We start from the raw sequence: 21,004 nt of genomic DNA on the forward strand, positions 1-21,004 counted from the left end.
TTTGTCTCAATAAATATTTTATAAGGAAATGTTGGAATTTTAGAAGTAAACGGAAAAAATTCTTAGAACCACAGGAAATATAAATATCTCATGTGATCTAATATGTATATTTTATGGTATTGTTTCACAGCATTTTCCATTTCTTTTACTCCTAAGAGATGTTTGAAACAACTTGAAAAATTTAAATTATGCATCTTGCTGACAAGGTTCGTTCGTTTAAAAGGTTGTGATAATTTTCAAGTTTTAAAATAAAATTTTAAGATAAAACTGGAAATAACAAAAATATATAAAAGTTATCCTATATAATGCACGTACATATTTATGTTCATTAAATATCATTTTATTTCGACAGAATACTTTTTAATTTCCATGTTGAATTGTGAGGGAATCAATAGAGCATTGAACGCCCCAGTGAAGGCAAAATTTAAAATTACAACAATTAGAACGTTTTAGAAAATTGTTCAATGCACGCAAACATTTAAATAAAAATACTGCGAAAATCATACAAATGTAAAAACGGGCCAATAAACTGATATTTATAGACAATTATTATAAGCAAAGATTTTAGTATAATAACGTGGTGAATATAAAAGAAAATAAGTGTAGTCAGTCAAAAACATACAAAACGACATTTCCTTTCCATTATACTATAATGCACCTTTTAATGAATAGTGAATCGATAAAGCTGATTGGACACCGGATGTATGAGGGGCGGAGCTAAGTGATATGCATTGATTTTGATTGTAAATACAGGTAGAACATTCAATAGAAGTAGTATCATGCGTCGATACAGAGGACAACAAGCGAAGATTTGATGAATACTGAGTTTATTTATTTTTCTACCGACAGTACATCGAGTTTTAATTTTAAAGGGACCTATGTGATTTTAAAGTTGAAAGCCGTTCTATAAACAATTCATTGTCGGTATCAAATTCTACAAGAAGAAATGTGGGGAAAATCCTCGGATTAAAAAGTAAAAAGGATTATCTAGTATATAATATGATTAAGACTTTGGATTATCCGACTGTTGATTATTGACAAAGTGTTTTATCTGAAAAGTAAATATAATTTACAGAGAAAATGAGAATTGTCAGTTTGTACCTGTGAAACGCATAAGTGGCAAAACGATAACATGGTAACATCTGAAGAGACGATCATGTAAGTTAACGATGTCTTCCAAATGTTTATCAGTATTACTAACTGTGTTAATCATATCAAACTGTAATGGAATACCTGTCAACTACGCTATTGAAGAGGAAAAGGGACCAGATTATTATTTAGGGAAAATTTCGGACGGCGCTAACCTGAGAAGTTCACCTGAAATAACAAGCGATGCCGAATTTGAATCTTTACGGTATAATTTACTTAGTAGCGGCAATCCTGATGCTCAGTTTTTCACAGTAAATGAAAGAACAAGTGATCTGTATACAACAAAGACAATAGACAGAGACGAATTATGTAGATTTTCCGACACTTGTATATTACAGTTTGAGATAGCCGCCGATACCTCTGCTAGCGATTTCTTTACAAAAATCAACATCATCGTAAATATCCTTGACATTAATGACAATGAACCATCTTTTCCCTCAGAGGTAGTGAATCTTTCACTTTCGGAAGCCACAGTGTTAGGTACTTCAGCTTGGAAAGAAGGTGCCGATGATAGAGATCATGGAACATTTTCAGTTCAGCAGTATCAATTGTTACCCACCGACACGCCTTTTGCAATTGAAACAGAATTTTACGCAGATGGACGCACCCAGGTAACGCTTAAAGTTAATCAAAATCTCGACAGAGAAATAAACAGCTCATTCACATTGACTATCATGGCAGTAGATGGTGGTGTTCCGCCTAAATCGGGTTCAGTTACTATAAATGTTCAAATAAACGATATTAATGACAACGCACCAAAATTCGCAAAATCTATTTATAACATCACTATCAACGAGGATCTCCCTGAAAACACCGTTATTCTCAAAGTGCACGCTGACGACCAGGATGAAGGATTAAATGGCGAAGTTACATATAAGTTGAGTACTTTGCAATCAGCAGACATTTTTAGATTGTTTAGGATTGACTTACAAACGGGTGATATACGTATTACGCAATCATTGACTCAGGAAGAAAGCAAACAGTTTAAAATCATTGTGGAAGCCACCGACAAAGCACCATCGCCATTAACATCGCAGACTCAGGTTATAGTACATGTTCTTGACACCCATAATACAGCACCGGAAGTTACGGTTACAACAATATCGTCGAAAATCAACGATGAATATGTTGAATTTTCCGAAAATACTAACATTGGAATTACTATGGCAATAGTTTTAGTTACTGATCATGATAGTGGCTACAATGGTGCTGTGACATGTACGCTTAACGACGACCATTTCTATTTAAAATCTGAAGGAGACAACGAATATAATATAGTATTGGGGAATAGTTTGGATCGGGAAATTAATGAATGGCATGAAATAGTCACCACGTGTAGTGACGCTGGTTCACCGAGACTTAGTTCGTCTGGCAGTTTTCGTCTGCACGTGCTTGATGTTAATGATGTTCCACCTGTCTTTACACAAGTTTTGTATAAAATCAACGTTGAAGAAAATGGACCAAAAAGTGTAAGTGTAGTTCAGGTTCATGCAAACGACAATGACGCCACCGCAGAACAGAACGTTCTGTACAGCTTAGAGCTGGCAGAGGATTACAAAGATATATTCAGTATAGATAGTACGAATGGCCTTATTTACGTTGAGCAATCTTTAGACAGAGAAACCTATCCAAGTATTACTTTTAAAGTACTTGCTACGGATAATCAACCGCAACCTTTAACAGGAAGTGCTATGGTGGAAGTAACTGTTCTTGATGCCAATGACTATGACCCGGTTTTTACGCCATTAGAATTCCAATTTACGGTACCAGAAAATCGTCCACCAGATATTTCAGTTGGTCGTGTTTTGGCTGTTGATGCAGACAGTGGTATTAACGCAGAACTACAATACACATTATTGCCCATGAGCAGTGAAGCTCCACCCTTCAGAGTACTGTCAAATGGTACAATATTAACAACGATGTATTTTGACAGGGAAATGACAGCTCAGTATACATTTTCTGTGATGGCATCTGACAAAGGCTCGCCATCACGTAGTAGCACAGCAAAAGTTATTGTCAACGTCCATGATGAAAACGACAACCCTCCTATTTTTATTTTTCCTGGCAAAGAAACAGATGAAATAAGAGTTTCATACCAGTCCTTACCCAATACTGTTATAGCAACGATTCAAGCATACGACCCCGATACCAGCTTTAATTCTCATATTTCATATATTATGAATGGTTCTAATGTTTTAGAAAATTTCGAATTAAATACTCATACTGGACAGTTTTCGGTGATATCACAACTTGACCAGTCAGACATTGGGACATATGATCTCATTTTAACTGCGGTAGACGACGGCGAACAAGAGCATCAACGAAGTGTAAAACTAGTTATAATTGATAAAGCTACCGTGGCGGCCAGTCAATCAGAAAGCGAGATAAAATATTTTGCTATTGCAGTTGCGATATCTTGTATAACTATAGTTTTATCAGTTTTAATTGTTTTGGCGATTTGTTTGATCAAGCGTAAAGAACGTCAACATCACGAAAAGATAGCAGAGAGTGTAACAACTTGTTCGTCACTGGAGACGGACAGTGAAGGTTCCGATATTCGCTTCGGTGATGTTTGCACCCGAGGCATCCTGCACAAATCAAATACCAACTCCCTGAAGAGAAATGACCAGTCCAGTAAACCTAATCCTATAAAGAAACCATTCACAACAGTGGTGAGGATTAACTTTTATTTTTATTTCAAGTTTATAATCTTTATTAGAACTTACGTTTTTGTACGAGTTGTAACGCATTTGTTGATACAATAATAATCCCATGGAGTAAACTTGATCAAATTTATTGTGGGCTAGGACTTAACAACTTGTCACTTCTTATAATTCAGACAAATATTTTGAAATGAAACAAAATGTTTTGGGAAAAGATTTAAGTTTTTGAATAACATGTTTTTATAATGATTAATAGATCCAACTTATTGTCGTCTGAAATTGAAGAAAAACTTCATTTACAATAAAATTGATAATAATCAGATAATACATGTATGATTCATTATAAAACTGAGTAATAAATAAAGGATCAATAAGTCATTAAATTTACAATCCGACTTAAAAATTGAGGATTTTCGGAAGAGAAAAAATATCGAATGAGTGTGGTGCTATTTATTGCAATGAATAATAAATGAATTAATCGATTTTCGTTTAGAACATCTATTTAATGTTTATAAAGATAAGCGAAGAAGCTCATGGTTTTATGACATTTTATGCACTATGAAATTTTATCGATCACGAAAGGTTGTGTTTCTATCTGTTGCTAACATCACTGTAACAGATTTTTTTTAAATCACAGAACTGGTGAAACTTCAACAGAAACAAAAAATAAATTATATTAAATTTTGTACATTTGAGTTCAGTTAGAGATGCAAGCTTTCAGTAAAAACTATTCACACTTTTATTATATAAAAACTCAAGCTAAGGGGGAATATAATCATAATAAAAATATCCGTCACAGCCAGAAATAAAGAAAATAGATGAAAGACTAAAACGCTGAAATTGGTTTGGACTCCATATTTATTGACAAAATGAAGAAAAGACACAATTTGACTATTCTTAGTCTTTTCTGCAGTAGAAAATAAAAGCTCATTATAGAAATTATGTTCATAGCAGGGCGTTAATGATTTTTATAGAAAAATACAATTTACAATTGAAAATGCTTAGTATATGTTCAGGGTTGTTAAATGATTCAAACCCATTTCTCATAATTATTTATTGAAAAGTTATAGAATGAAACAGGACTGTAACAAGATAATATGTAATAGGATAGGTAAAATATACCCTAATTATTGAATTAAATCTTGCCTTGTCAACCTCTGTCAAAATTACTTGTATTTTACATATAATAAAGTGTTCAATCCCCAAATTTTCTGATCATTATTATGTATATTAATTACATATTGTCGCCATACAAAACATTTTCTTGTTACAAGATAACAGTTTGACAACTTGACAAAATGATTCTAGATAATTACATTATTTGACCAATTTCAACACATTTTTACGATAAGCACTACCTATACATGACTTTGTACCTATGGATTTCCCTTGTTATAAGTCCAACAAAATGTTTCATTATAGTTCACATATAATTTGCTTTCAAAATATAACTATGGCGCATTAATGCTACCTGAAGCTTAAAATATTCTCATAGTAAAATTTAATATACATGTATGTAATCCCAGATCTACACACTTGTTTTAAACTTCAAAATTTCACATCCAATCGCTCTATCATACCGGTATATAATAAAAGGATATATTGTATATATATAGTCTAAATTGAAAACAACGTTCAAACCTATGATTGCGTTGGATAAAAACCGCAATTTTTATACGTGTGCATGCAAAACAAATTTCTTGGTAGAGGGGGTCTAATTATGCACAAACAACATTTTCCAAAAGACCAAAATAGTGAAAAAGTATATTTTAACAAAACGCATTTGACTAGCAGGTCGAAAAACGGATGTTCTTAAACACTGCTGATTGCCAATTATTGAGTAGAAAATATTGACTTTTCCTAGAATATCCTAGTATTCCACCATTATAACAGAATGTATTACAATAATATAATATTTAAGGTATCTGTTGATGAAGTAATACCGGAAGTTATATCAGATTCTGTTGAAATCTGGGACTGGGCTGATAGTGAATACAGCAGGAACACAGGACAGTCGTTACCACATGACCTAGAACCCTTTTCTACATTTTCCAGTAAAACAAAGCAGAAGAATAAAGTTCATTGGCAGGCTAGTCAGTGCTAAGGTATGTATAATATATAAAATCTGCTTTGGTGTCTATCAAAATAATGGAGGCCGTTCCTCTGTGAAAACTTGCCTTTCAACCAAGTCTCGGTTTTCCTAGGAAAGTCCATGACGTAAATCATACCCCTCATCTTTTGTGAATTTTCTCGATTTGGATGATTATGGGTGGCTGTTTAACGACCAGCGTAAATCAAATGCACATTCAGGACGAGAACATTTTAATGTTATATGAAAGTTCACCCTACTTTGTACTAGACCCGGAGCTGAGCCGGATTTTTAACATGCTAGTTCAAAGGTGAGAGTCCGCAGAAAGACATGCCAACCTACCCAGACACATTATTCTGACCCCGAGTCGACTAGTCTTTGCTCTTACTCCTTAATGCCGCGTGCTTAGCGGAAAAGCAGCAAATAACAATTTTAAAGTCTTTGGTTTGACCCGGCCGGGGTAAGAACCCACAACTTTCCGCACTCGAAACAAGCACGTTACCGCGAAACTGAGGCGGTGAATTTCCTCGATACTTGCTCTGGTTTTTTTGGGGGGTCGAAGATATCAATAATAATCAAAGTAAATAAATATTAAGAAAATGTAAAAAATATTTGGCGCTGTAATTCTAACCCGTGGACAGATGCTAATTTTTTTAACAAAAGTTCCTGAAATGTCATCAGGTATATTTCTGCCTACTTTATTTTATTATTTAACGATCTATATTTGAACATTTGTATGTTTGAACAATTCGTCCGTTTAAAAACTTTACAAAAAGGTGATAGTCGATAACTTTACAAAAAAATGAAGTGGCAAAAAACCTAAAAGCGCAAACAATATACCCATTATTGTTATAAACAGGCATCTCTTGAAACACAATGCGAAAAAGGATTTGCTACCAATATAAATATAATGTCTCCGGTTTGTAAATTTACTTTGAAGTTCCTTAACTATTATGGTATAAAGAGAAATTCTGTTGATAAATACATCGACAAACAACCCCAGTATTAAGCGGCCATTAGGTGCATTGATTTCTACTCTAATGGCCACTGTTCCAGGATTTGTTGCAGGGATTTGTCTATTGACGAGAAAGGATGAGATTTGTTTACCTAACTATTCAGATATTTATGTTACAGTGTTAGTATTTGCTCACATTCAATCTATGCAATCGGTTTTCAAGATCGATTTAAAAATTTATATGAATAAATGCATATAACCATATAAATCTATTATATTAGGGAATATGTAGAACAATGTTTAGATATGTGCACAACATATATAATGATGGAAATGTGTTTACAGAACAATACTTTTAAACTGGCGATATAAATATGAATAACAAAACGATTTTTAAAGATAAATAAAAGTAGATGTGAGGTAAACGCCAGTGAGACAGAACCATTTATTGCATGTTATATGTTTTAACTATGATTAACATTGACGGATGATTATATATGGAACCCCGAGCAGTTAGAGAAATCGCATTGATGTAGTTGTAATCTCACAATTTCGTTTTGGCTAATTTCCGTGACGAACTGCGACGTAGTTTTATCTTTGTAACGCCCAATCTAAGTTGACTTTTTTTTTAAATACATAGCAAAAACAAAAACACTAGTTCGGTTTTTGGCAATTAATTTTGTGTTTTGGTGTGCCTTCATACGCAAGAATGGCTGATTGTTTTTCAATTCTTACTCCGTGTTTTGTTTTTTGAGTTTTTGTTGTTGTGTCGGGTGGAAAATAAATTATTGATATAATTTTGTAACTTTGTTGTCTGGTCTTTTGATCATGTTGTAAAAACTGTTATCAAGTTTGTTTGTGTTCTATAGTCAAACTAACGAACAAAATGAAAACTAAGCAATTAATGAGAAAATAGCAATAAGATGTACCGTTGTAACACAATTAATTCATTAGTTTGAATAGAGATTGCATCACCGTTATCAAGTTATTCGATAGAATATAATAATATAATGAAGTTTACCACAAGTATATTTTAGAACACCTGTGAAATAACAATAGTAATTTTCTGTCATTCATTTAACTCGTTGTAAATCTTGTTATGTTTATTTGTTTATTATAAATCTATACAACTGCATTTTGTAATTCAAGTACACAAATTGATTTTGATGGAGATCCATTGTTCATTTGTGCCATTAATACATTTTATCAATAACCCCCTAAAAACTATATAAAATCAACCCACTCAAAACATTGAAGTTCAAAAAGAGTTACAAAGGCCATATATATATATACTGCTTTCCTCGATATGTGATCTACGACACAGGAAATTTCTAGAATGATATAGTACATGAGAGTTGCGAATTTGTTCTTTAATGTTAAGTGTTGTTGTGTGTAAAAGGTCTCATTTTGTACAAATGAATCGACAACTTGATATACCAATATTATGTAATTAGTCTCTCCCTCTGTCTGTGTCACTCAGCTCGACATAAAATTGCCGATAGGACCTTTCCTATTGGAAGAAGTTCTATTGGCATAGATTCATACATACTGCATGGCCGTGACCAGTTTTAGACTCTTACATTATAATCTATTAAACGATACTAATGTCTCTTCTTTTTACGCATCCAAAACAACTGCTACATTTAAAAACTTTTCTGACTGTTCTTCCGATGGATATATTTATCATATGATATTAGACTACAGTACAATATGAAATGTTTATCCGTACGTCTAGTTGGAGTGTCATGGGTTTGTTCTTTTATTTCCCTCCAAATTTGGCATCTTTGATGTGAAATGTATATGCTTCCCCTGAAAAAAATCTTTCAGCATATAAAACCATATACGGCATAGCGGAACCCTCAGAACCCCTAGAAATATCAACCAATGTTATATAAAATAATTGCTGCAGATCGACTGATATTAATCTATAATATTTGTTTCTAAACTGCCCAACATTTGGCATTTTGATAAGCGAACCAATTTGGTGATTTTATGCTTTATAAATTGACTATCGACCATCGTATTTATGGAAACTTGATGATAGTAAAGATCCTGAGACCAAGTTTTACTACAATATTTCTAATGATTTTAACACTGGGAAAGGGATAAACAGGAACAACCAGAAATAGCAACCATTCACTTTTCCCATGAAAAGAAAATTTTAATGACTTGGGTTGAAGTGATAATAACGATGGCTCATAGTAAAATCGATCTTAACGATGTTTTATTTTATATTAATGATGGAAAAATTTATAGAAATATTCACCGATCCTCATCATCTACAAAATAATGTTTCTTTTTTATCCTTTTATGAATAGTGTTTTATCACGATGTTTGATCTTTAACTTTATCCCAAAAGTTATTAATTGGCATAAAGATGAAGATTTGCTGTTGATAGGTGTACTTTGACCGACGCCAGACTGTAAGATAGTAGACTGTTATGGTCACTTTATTTATAAAAATGTTTATTTGAGGAAATGGTACTTCGAATAAGATAAGACAAACTATCCACTCTTTTGTGTGACAAAAATTACTGGAAGACCCCTTAACCTTTTAACAGATTTAAGAGGGGACTTTAAAATAAAAATAAAATAATATTTCATCATGCATTTAGGGATATACTTATATAGTTTACTTTTTTAACAAATATGGAGAAAACATTGACCAAGCCTCATTTGACGCCAATATTCAAATTAAAAACTCGAAGGAAAGTCATTTTTCATTTTGAAGTTTATTGACGCTAAACGTCAAAAGTTAATCCTGTAAAATTTGGTTTTGAATGCATACAGAATTAATATTGCCTTGATCTTAGAGGTCCTGTTTAAACCTTATCGACACGCTATCTTAATGAAAGTGACTTTTTCAAGTCTTTACTAAATTTCCCTTTTATGTTTATCAAGGCGAACCAAGGTAATTACCAATTTGACGATATCACTTTTAAATTTTACACAAATCAATACAAACATATTTCATATTTTTTCATTTAATTCTATTTCAGGTGATGAATAAGAAGAGAACAGATGACATTTGATATATATTTTTGTATATGATATACCAGTTTTTATTTCTGTATTTTTCTTCGTCACTGAACTTTATATCTCAATAATAACTTTATAATGATAACATCATCTTGTCTGACGTATAATGAATTATCACATGAAAAGAAGAACTACGACAATCCACGCTACAAGACAGCCGCTAGACCAGCGAGACTTGCAAGCAATTAAAAGTATCGGCCAAAATCATTTTCACAGATAACAACATCTATATATGCATCTATGAAAGTATGCTTTTGGTATGTTTATATTTTTTACTCACTAACAAAATGCAAACGGCGTTCTGAATATCCATGAAATATTTGTCATTGGACATCAATAACAATCAGTCAATCAATATAGGCAATACACGAAATTACCTCTTTAATAAAAATTGTCTCAAAGAAGTATGCTGCAACTAAGCAAAATCGCTTATATTTAAAAAATATTAAGGAAAACATTGATTATTTTTTACCTGCACTTCTAAGTAACTAATTTTATGGTGAAATCTATTTGTTTGTCTCTTTTTACTTTCATGTATTCATATAAATAATGATGTTAATAAAGTTTGTATTTATCAATATAGGAACAGCTGACAGCCACTTTACAATTCCGTATACAGATCAACAGACGAATTCCGGTAAGATATTATATTCTTCTCGCTTTCAACATCTTATAACCATATAAAGGCATACTCGTTATACTCCAAATATCAAGATAACGTGCAGATATATTAAGATAACTCGCACACATATCAAAATGAGTCTAAAAATTGTAAGCAAAATGCTCTGCAACACGCAAGAAAAAAAATCTGAATCATTTCATGTCATTATAACATTTGAAAGGATGGGTAGAAGTTTCTCAAATAATCAATGAAACTGATCTTATCTATGCTGGTTGGAAGAAAAAGACAGTAAAGTTATTATTTTTATGGTTAAGTTTAGTAAATTATATATAATTTAAAATCCGACACATGTGTATTACCATAATGGACTGTATCATCCCAGAAGTGGATTTGATTTTTCGCTTGTCTGATTTTATTTATCAAGAGATGAATCAAGAGACCAGATTGTCTTATAGACGTTCATCACTCAACTCTACATCAAAGGGACACATTAGTTGGTGATGCATAATTGTGTTTCACAAAGTATATTATAAGGCGTGGTAATACACATCTGCTCAGTGCTAAAAGTAATGCATTCGTATGAAGAAAATGGCCTATAAAACTAGTCTACTATAGTATACGTTTAAATAAATCACGAGTTTACAGTCCCCGTGAAGAAATGGAAAAAAATCCATCAAAAATTAATAGGCTTAATTTATTTTCTCGAATAAAGTCTTTTCCTTGAAACATTATTCACTCCCGGGAAATGTTAATTCGTCAATTCGAAATAATAACGGAGAAATGAGATTGCTATTTTCAGTGCCCGTGTGGATTATAGGATAAATATTTTGCACATTAGAGTTACAGACATATCAAGTAGATTTGTAATGTTACAGTAAATGTATGGCTTTTGAAAGTAAAACACTCGACTGGCATAGACATGCGTAAGCTTGAAGCGTCTCCATTTTATCAACTTTCATTTGACATCCATAAACATCGTATGTTTCATACAAACTGCTATAACAACATGCTGTTAACAAACAGCCAACAACAAAAAACCCGAAATAAGACATACTTATATGCAATGCATCTGAGATTTTTCATGACAAATCAATATCCCCATTAACATTTTAATTGTTCCTGGCTAATTAAACACACGTTGTAGGTATTAAATCAAATCATAAAAGAAAATACAGCAATTAAAGTGACGTTTATGATTCTGGATCAGTGTTTGACGTGCATTGATTTGAAATAAACATGAATTGAAACTGGTCATGTGTAATGCAACCTCTTTCTTTTATTTCTTCTTCTTAGTTGAAAAACTTTTTTTCTTTTATTGTTTCAGGTGATACAGTCTGGAGAGACAGCTGAACAGTTTCCAGTTTGTGCAATATTGTATTTGTTATTGTTTTTATTTTATTGTTTATTATTAAAATTTTATTACGTTTTTAAAATGCTTTCCAAATCGAGTAGGATTGTCATGGTTTGATGTGTATCATGATAAGATAGTGTAGGACATACAGTATGATTGTCATGGTTTGATGTGTTTCATGATAAGATAGTTAAGGACAAACAGTATGATTGTCATGGTTTGGTGTGTATCATAATAAGATAGTGTAGGACATACAGTATGATTGTCATGGTTTGATGTGTTTCATAATAAGATAGTGTAGGACATACAGTATGATTGTCATGGTTTGATATGTTTCATAATAAGATAGTGTAGGACATACAGTATGATTGTCATGGTTCGATGTGTATCATAATAAGATAGTGAAGGACGACATGATTTCCTATCAGGTTGAGTACTTTTATCTTGCATTTAGTGACGGCGAGCATACATTAATACTGTACAATTTGTATTTATTTTGTTTTTAAATAAAAATTGAGTATATGTGGTATGATTTTCAATGAGACAGCTATTTGCCAGAGTTCAAATGAAGTAGTAGTAAGCAATTATAGGCCACCGTACGGCATTCAACAATGAGAAAACCCATACCTTAAAGTCGGCTATGAAAGGCCCGACGTGAAAAATGACAAACTAGAAAACTGACGGTCTAATGTATATATAAAAAAGATATGACAGACACGAAGCACGAGTAACGACTGTTTTAGGCGAAAGCCATCGACAGCATTTATTCATCACAACAACAATGTCTGTCGTCCATATTAAATTATTTTGTTTTGACAATATATTATCTAGACAGTCAAATTTGGCAGGAATGATATATGCTAGGCCCTTTACAAAATTATCAATTCAATCCGATCTGAGGAACAGGCGATTCTCGGTTTATATAGACAATTTCAATACTTTGCGACTATAGATGAATGTTTTGAAACACTTCTGTATATATAAGTTATAATTGAAGTATTCCCATTTAGTATTAACCGGATGAGAAACAAAATTGTAGCAGCGGATCATATACACCATCGATTCAATTTCATTCTACTACAGTTAACGTTGATGTCATTTTATAAAAAGTAAAATTAGAACCGTTGTCACCTTCCTCCCCTTGAGGCGTGTTCCTAGACTATCCTGGATGACCTTGGCTATCACATTCTCATATTCTTTTTTAGTTCCATACCCTTTTCGCTTATAGGACACTAATATATTCGAAGGCTTTTTATGAATAGACTTCGTTTTCATTCCAAATGGATGAAGAATATGTCTGCGAGAGGAATTCTAGATTCCAATGGTCAGTTCCATAACACATCCGATACTATAAACTAGGTCAATATATCAATCAAAATACGAAATATAAGCCCTAACAACCAGCTACAAAAGGCCCCGACATAAGAAAATGTAAAACAATTCAAATTAGAAACCAAACGGTCTGATTTATGTACAAAACAACAACAACAAAAAAACAAATATGACATACAGTATAAATGCAGTAACAAACGGCAATCACTGCACGAATACACGTACGAACAAGAAAAATAAAAGACAAAGAATGAAACTAATATTGATTCTTTTCAAATTAAAAGGTTTAAGTGAAAGCGAGGCCAAGGAATGTTCAAACAAAACAAAAAAGACGAATTCAGGTGTACGTAATTTATGTATCTTTCGTAAAGATGGGTATTAAGTATAAATTGACATCTTGTGTGAACTGAATCTTATCTAAATCTGACATGAATGTAGTAACCAGTATAGGGTTAGGTTGACGGGGATAAAACATCAGGTGCGGGACTATAAAATAAGAATTTATAAACCTGCATTCAGAAATCAATTCTAATATGAACTTTTTCAAACCTGCCAATGACACTTTGTGTATTAGCTAAGAATATAACTAGAGGCTCTCAAGAGCCTGTGTCAATCACCTGTATCTACTGTGGTTTTGGAAATCATGTAAAATAAGGTTAAAATCATAATAAATAGTATTAGATACCCTAATTATGATTGAGGCCAAGTTTGATTTAATTTGGCCCAGTAGTTAAATTAAAAGCAGAAGATTTTTGAAAAAAAAATTACAAAAATTACCAATAAATTGCAGAAAATGACTTTAAAGGACAATAACTCCAATAAGATGTCAATTGAAGATTTTGGTCATGTTGACTTATTTGTAGATCCTTCTTTGCTTGATATTTTTGCTATTTACAGTATATCTCAATCTATAATGATATTCAAGATAATTAACTAAAATTGCGAAAGGATGCTGTCATGAAAGTCTCCCAAACGAACACCAATTGAATACCCCTCCTCTCCAAAATTTATTTCACCCAGGGCCTGTATAATTCTGGAAATGCCTTTAAATATTTTTGGGAACGACATTCAAAAATAATTTGGGCAAGGGGGCATTCACCCAATATAAGTATGCTGAAAGAGACGATATGATAATGGTATATAGAAAAGTTACTGAATAATTCTGAAAATGGAAAATATCAAGCAGAAATTATAAGCACCCCTCCCCCCCTGAAAAAATTGCACCCTCCCATGGAAAAAATCAAGTCATCCCATTGTAGTCTTACAATAGTTACTGAAGACCCCTTATCATTATTAAAATTAGTTTTCAAGTTGTGACCATTTAAACTTGTTTTTTTTACAATTTTCCTGTAGACTTCTATAGTAAACAACTATGTTCTATTTTTAGCCATGGTTGGCCATGTTGGTTTGATGGCAGGGTCATCGGATACAATTTTCAATCAAGATACCCTATTGAAAATTGTGGCTGAGTTTAATTCTATTTGGCCCAGTAGATTAAGTGGAGAAGATTTTTGTAAAAGATTACAAAAATTTACGAAAAATTGATAAAATTGACGATAAAGGGCAATAACTCCTGAAGGGGTCATTTGACAATTTTGGTCTAACTCTTTGTTGACTTATTTGTAGATCTTACTTTGCTGAACATTATCTCTATCCATTATAATATTAAAGGTAATAACCAAAAACTGCAAAATTTCCTTAAAATTACCAATTCAGAGGCAGCAACCCAACAACGGGTTGTATGATTCGTCTGAAAATTTCAGGGCGGATAGATTTTATCCTGATGAACATTTTTACCCCTGTCAGAATTGCTCTAAATGCTTAAATTTCAGAGATATAAACCAAAAACTGCATTTTACCCCTATGTTCTATTTTTAGCCATGTTGGTTGGCAGGCGGAGTCTTCGGACACAATTTTAAAACTTTATACCCTAATGATAATTGTGGCCAAGTTTGGTTAAATTTGGCCCAGTAGTTTCAGAGGAGAAGATTTTTGTAAAAGTGAACGGACGACGGACGACGGACGCCAAGTGATGAGAAAAGCTCACTTGGCCCATTGGGCCAGGTGAGCTAAAAATGCAATGGATTTTATTGAAATATATCTACCTTTTACTATCACTTTAAAGTTGCGATATTTTTGTTAAAATGTACCTAGAAATAAAAGCCACAATATTTGATGTTATCAAATAGACAATCGGAGATCAGAAAGAAAACAATAACGAAATGACAAACAATAAAGTCGACAAATCGCTATACAAAAAACTTAAGATTGATCAACACGTACTCAACCAAACACAGCGAGTGATCTTCGGTTCCCCGGAAGGGTAAGTTGTTCCTGGATGCTCGACTTGTCAAGACTGTTTTATTTAGTGTTACTTTATTTAGATCAATAAGTACTTTTTGTCTAAACATGCTAGGAATCATCGGATAATTCTTTTGGTAATTGGCATACATATATAAAAATAAGGAGATGTGGTATGATCGCCAATGAGACAACTATCCACAAAAGTTCAAATAAAGTGGATGTAAGCAACTTTAGGCAATCGTATAAGGCCTTCAACAATAAGAAAAAACCCATAAGGTATAGTCGGCTATAAAAGGCCCCGATATGAAAAATAGGAAACAATTCAATTGATAAAACTAACGGCCTAATTTATAACAAAACAATTTACAAAAAAAAAAAAAAATACGACGAACATGAACCAACGACAACCACTGAACTGCAGGCTCCAGACTTGGGACAGGCACATAAAGAATGTGGCGGGGTTAAACATGTTTGATCGATACAAAGGGAAAAAAACATCTAACAAAAACACAGACCGGACGTAGCAGGGTATTTATTCATCCCTAACAACAAAAAAGACACAAAGTACAGATCTGAGAATACTCGCAGTTATTGACAGCTAGTTCAAAGCCAATAACAATTTATAAAAGAAATCATGTATTTAAGACTAAAATATCAATCAGTACACATTCAACATCCAATGGATTGAATGCGAATACGTCATTAACACTCAGAGAAAAACATAACTTTGTGCAATGCCAAAATCTAGGTATCGACAGGTTGTAGTACCGTGAAAGTGTATATATATGTTTCTCTAATTCTTCGTCAATTTATCCCTTTCTGCACCTATTGTATAAAAAAAAAATTTAATCAACGTGTGGTTCGTTTGATCTCAGTTCTTCATTGGTTAAAATCCGATTATGACGTCGAATTTTCTTGCTTTCCTCTGAATTTCCTATTGTGACGGCATGAAAAAAGGAGACCATGCCTGATGACGTCACATAGAAAGAACACATCTTTTTGCAGATCATTCAAAAAGAAGGAATAAGTTTGCCTGCATATTGTTTGAAAATCATTAGAGAAACAGATTCGACCACTAAATCTCGTGTAATACGATATTTATCCACTCTCGGCAGTTAAATTTTTTTAATATTTAAAACGCTCGGCGAGCCTCGCGTTTTAAATTTGAAAATTTAACTGTCTCGAGTGGATAAATATCGTATCACACTCGATGCAGTGGTAGAATCTATATGTATAAAAATACTATTTAGTATGGTGTTGATTTACTGATAATCAATATATTTTTAACAATAAAAACAATATTCAAATATCTAATTACAGTGTTGAATTGGTAACCCGTTAGAATAAGTTTATTTAAAGGATTGATAAGTTTACCCGGATCGTATATAATTTTTCGGGCTCGGTAAACAACATCACCGTAAAATTTAGGATGTACTATTCCGTCTAAAATAAGTTTTTTACAGGTGCAGCCAATCTTGCAAACCAAATCTTTGTATCTATGGAAGAATTTAGTAAAGGTTTGAAGTAATTTGTGGTAACGAAATCCCCGACTTAATAATTAACCAGTAATACATAATAAGCTTATTGAAATCCAAAACGTTACTACAGACACGGGCATAGCGAACGAGTTGGGATAAATAAACACCGTACGACGGTGCCAAAGGAACATCACCGTCCAAAAAAGGAAAATTAATAATAGGGAGAGAAAAATCATCCCTTTTCAGTGTCGTAAATTTTTGTGTAGAGTTTGTGATGTATCTTCGATCCAGAGTTTATTGACCTTAACTGTCAGAATTAACTATGATTGTTTCTAAATTTTTAACATACTAATAAAATATTCCTCAACTCGTATAATGAAAACACGGTGTAACTTTTCGGTTGCCTTAAAAATGTATAGACCAGACATTCGTGTCTGCTGATTGTCTGTCATTCCATATTTACTCACCCACCTAGTTTTCTTCGTGAGGCATCCATAATCATTCTACGACATGGACCATAATAATGCGTGGGATCTAACAACAGGCATGCGTAAAGATATCATTTATTAAAAAGTATGGTGTGCCAGGTCAGATGAAAGGCATGGCATCTTGTGATGGATAAAACTAGATGTAATGTGAGCTATTTTCAGAACCTACCTATTATATTAATTCTTAATTGTTCTCGTCCTGAATAAGTTTGAAATATTTGCCATTGGACTTTAAGCAAGCAAGTAACAATCAAACAATCAACCAATCAGTCTGTGTGATAGTTCATATAATATAGTGTTATGCACAAACATATAAAAAGCTATCTGTAGCACACTTGACAAATTGGCTACGGAACATGTTTAAAATTTCAGGCGTTTGTCGTCATCGGGATCAAAATAAAAACAAAATTGTATCTGTTGGTGTCTTTTGTTTTTGTTTGTTTGGGTTGTTTATATACTTACTATCTTATTGGTGTATTCCCTTCATCTCCTTTTATTCATATTACAAGTTCGTGTCGTCATCATCCTTTTTGAAGCATCACACGCTCATTTGTCACTCTGTACCTGGCGGATTCGTGGGTTTAAGGACCGAAAGTTAAACATAATGCATAAGAAGATGTGGTATGAGTGCCAATGAGACAACTCTCCATCCAGATCACAATGTATAAAAAGTTAACAATTATAGGTCAAAGTACGGCCTTCAACACGGAGCCTTGGCTCACACCGAACAGCAAGCTTTAAAGGGCCGCAAAATTACTAGTGTAAAACATTTCAACAAGTCTTGTTAAGGCTAATAAAATAAATATGCACCATTTTATTATAAAGAAAGTATATACAGCTATATTTTCTATATTTTTGCTTAGTTAAAAAAGGTAAGGTGTAAAAGGACTATTAATATCAAGAGACTTAAAAAGACAATATAGTAGACACCCCAAATATATAAATCAAAGTACGCAGCTATAGGAAACTACACAAGAATTTATATGTACATGCATTTCTTATCAAGAATTGTGCGACTGTGGATGTGATTCTGACACCGACGGGTAACTACTGAAAATATAAAGAGTATCTTCTTTTCTCGTCATCAAGACACTCCCTCCATTTTCGACTTTCAAAATCTTAGGAACTGATTTAAAGTAATTATTCATAAGACAGCAACCAACAACAGAAAAGATAACCCCAAACTAATATACAATCTTTCTAACTTGGTCATTGACATCGAGTTCTTTTAATGAAACGCTGACAAGGTTCTAGACTTAACAAAAAAAAAATATACGTGCACTGGAAAAAAGACAATCCCCCATCTAAATGCTTGTCAATATTTCGAACATCAAGACTAGAAAACTGAAGCATGTATTCCAAATAGCCCAATTGCTTCAATTTGAAATAAAAAAAAATGCAAATAACAAAACAAACAAAAGAAAATAAAAACTAAACAAACAAACAAACAAAACAAACAAACAAAAACGCATCAAAACAAACAAATCAAATACAAGCAAACAAAACAAGCAAACAAAACAACAAACACAAACTTTGTTCTATATACAAAATTCGAGAAGGTGAAATAGTTTTTTTAAAATGTTCCTCTGAAAGAAGCAGCTAATAATCCTAACAACTAAGAGTGAATTAATGAATCCAACCATTGATTGGAGAAAGCAACTACGTCTGCTCATGAAAGAACTTAAAAACAAAAATCTTTGGAGGAATGTTACATAAAGGTAAAACATCTTTCACTACCTAATACACATTGCCTTCCAGTGGCATTTAACACTTTCCCATTTTAAGTCATATGTTGAGACATCTGCGAAATCTCAGGCACGTGCATGGGATACTTTTATTTTCATACTAGAAACGACAAAAGAAAAACATGTCCCTCATTTAGTATAATCATAGATGACATAATTCTCGACCTTCTAAAGACAAGATTAAACCGATTACCTCCCACTAACCATCCTCGCAGCTGGCAAAAATTTAATAATTCATGAAATCTTTTCAAGAGTTTTGAGAGGAAAATTATCTTATCTTTCATATAGTCACGCTATCATGAAACAAAATATGCATTTTATTGAATGAACACTTTTTATTTTTAACAATTTAAAGAAGTAATCGACCATTAAATAATGTCTGATATATTCACTTTTAATGTGAACTTTTCATGCAAACCATTGTGTAATCAAATAGATGGGAGTTATTAGATATGTGTTATGTAATGGAATACTATGATTTGTCGAAGAAAAACACTCAGTTATGAAAAGTAATATCCGACATCATTAAAAAATAGTTGTCAGTGGAAATTATATGTTAAGAGGGTCGAAATGATATCTTAGGAACACACATTTAGGTATCGTTTTATTTGGTTTTATTGTCTTATCGGGTTGCTTTACCCATTTCTCACTTTATAGATAATAAATGTTAACCAAATATTCCCCGTAAAAATGGTTTCAACATAATACCAGTATATACAAACCTGACAACGAGACGCTATTGCAAGGACACATTAGATCACAAAAAGTTTTATTGCTTTTCTAGATTTAACTTCATCAGGAACGTTCATACAAAAATAGTTGAGAATCAAAGATGTATAACTATACGAACATAACAATACAATAACCATTACTGAGCTGATAATACATTCGGTAGCTTTTTCGTTCCTATTGAGTAAAGCTTTATTCGGTGAAGGGAATCCGTTTTGGGATGTATAAATACACACACACAGCATCCCACCAGAAACCTAAAATAAGCATTAAGAAGTTGTTTGCCAGTTAATTGCGGTACAAATAAGATAAACAGCTGTACAAGGGACGCAAGATACGCTCGTCTTATGCATATTGAAAATGTTGAAAGAATAAAAGGGAAAACTATAGAAGGCATGTAATTTGAAGCCAGGAAAGCGGTCCTGTAGAACAACTTGCAGAAGAAGAAAATCCTAAAGCGTATTACAATTGCCTTAAATTTTTCTGTTGATCTGGAAAGGCAAATCCTAATATCTTCAAAATCAAAAGGGAACTTGCATTTACCAATACCAACAACACTGTCAAGTCTGATGTATAATTTGATTCAAAGATTCTGAATGCGAAAGCTAATGCGCGACAAGTAAACAATTTATGTAAATCTGACAGTTAAAGTCGTTACACTCTCGACTGGATCGACAAACCAGTAAATTTTCAAAATCGAAAGATAGCTTACTTCTAATATTAATCCTAAACGACAACGTACAAATTTTATAATACACAAGGCTTATAATTTAGTCACCAGACGCGCGTTTCGTGTACGTAAGACTCATCAGTGACGCTCGAATCGAAACATTTGGAAGGCCAAATCAAAAACGAGGTTGAAATAATTAAAAACCGAAGATTCCAAACGATTGTTCCAGATAAGGCTAAGGCAATCTATACCTCGGGTAGAAGGACCTTAATGTTTCGAATAAGTCAACACTTTATAAACAGTAGTTTTACAGAAAAAAATAACCTATCAATGATATATCAAGTGTTTAGTAATTCAAACCAAGCATACTTGATATAGTGGTCCAACAGTA

At 32.8% G+C, this 21,004-nt stretch overlaps 2 protein-coding genes across 2 annotated transcripts in view; both read left to right on the plus strand.

The window, feature by feature from the left end:
• Positions 1-21,004, plus strand: part of LOC127716148 (uncharacterized) — a 551,146-nt gene that overhangs the window by 296,336 nt on the left and 233,806 nt on the right. The window lies entirely within an intron of this gene.
• Positions 756-11,949, plus strand: LOC127716135 (putative protocadherin beta-18). Its single transcript, XM_052222241.1, has 5 exons — positions 756-3,821; positions 5,734-5,917; positions 9,855-10,151; positions 10,478-10,531; positions 11,841-11,949. Exons 1-2 carry the CDS (start codon positions 1,170-1,172, stop codon positions 5,914-5,916), a joined length of 2,835 nt encoding a protein of 944 aa, XP_052078201.1. The 5' UTR covers positions 756-1,169; the 3' UTR covers position 5,917; positions 9,855-10,151; positions 10,478-10,531; positions 11,841-11,949.

Source organism: Mytilus californianus, unplaced genomic scaffold (genome assembly GCF_021869535.1).
Source record: "Mytilus californianus isolate M0D057914Y unplaced genomic scaffold, xbMytCali1.0.p SCAF_9, whole genome shotgun sequence".
NCBI classification, from domain to species: domain Eukaryota; kingdom Metazoa; phylum Mollusca; class Bivalvia; order Mytilida; family Mytilidae; genus Mytilus; species Mytilus californianus.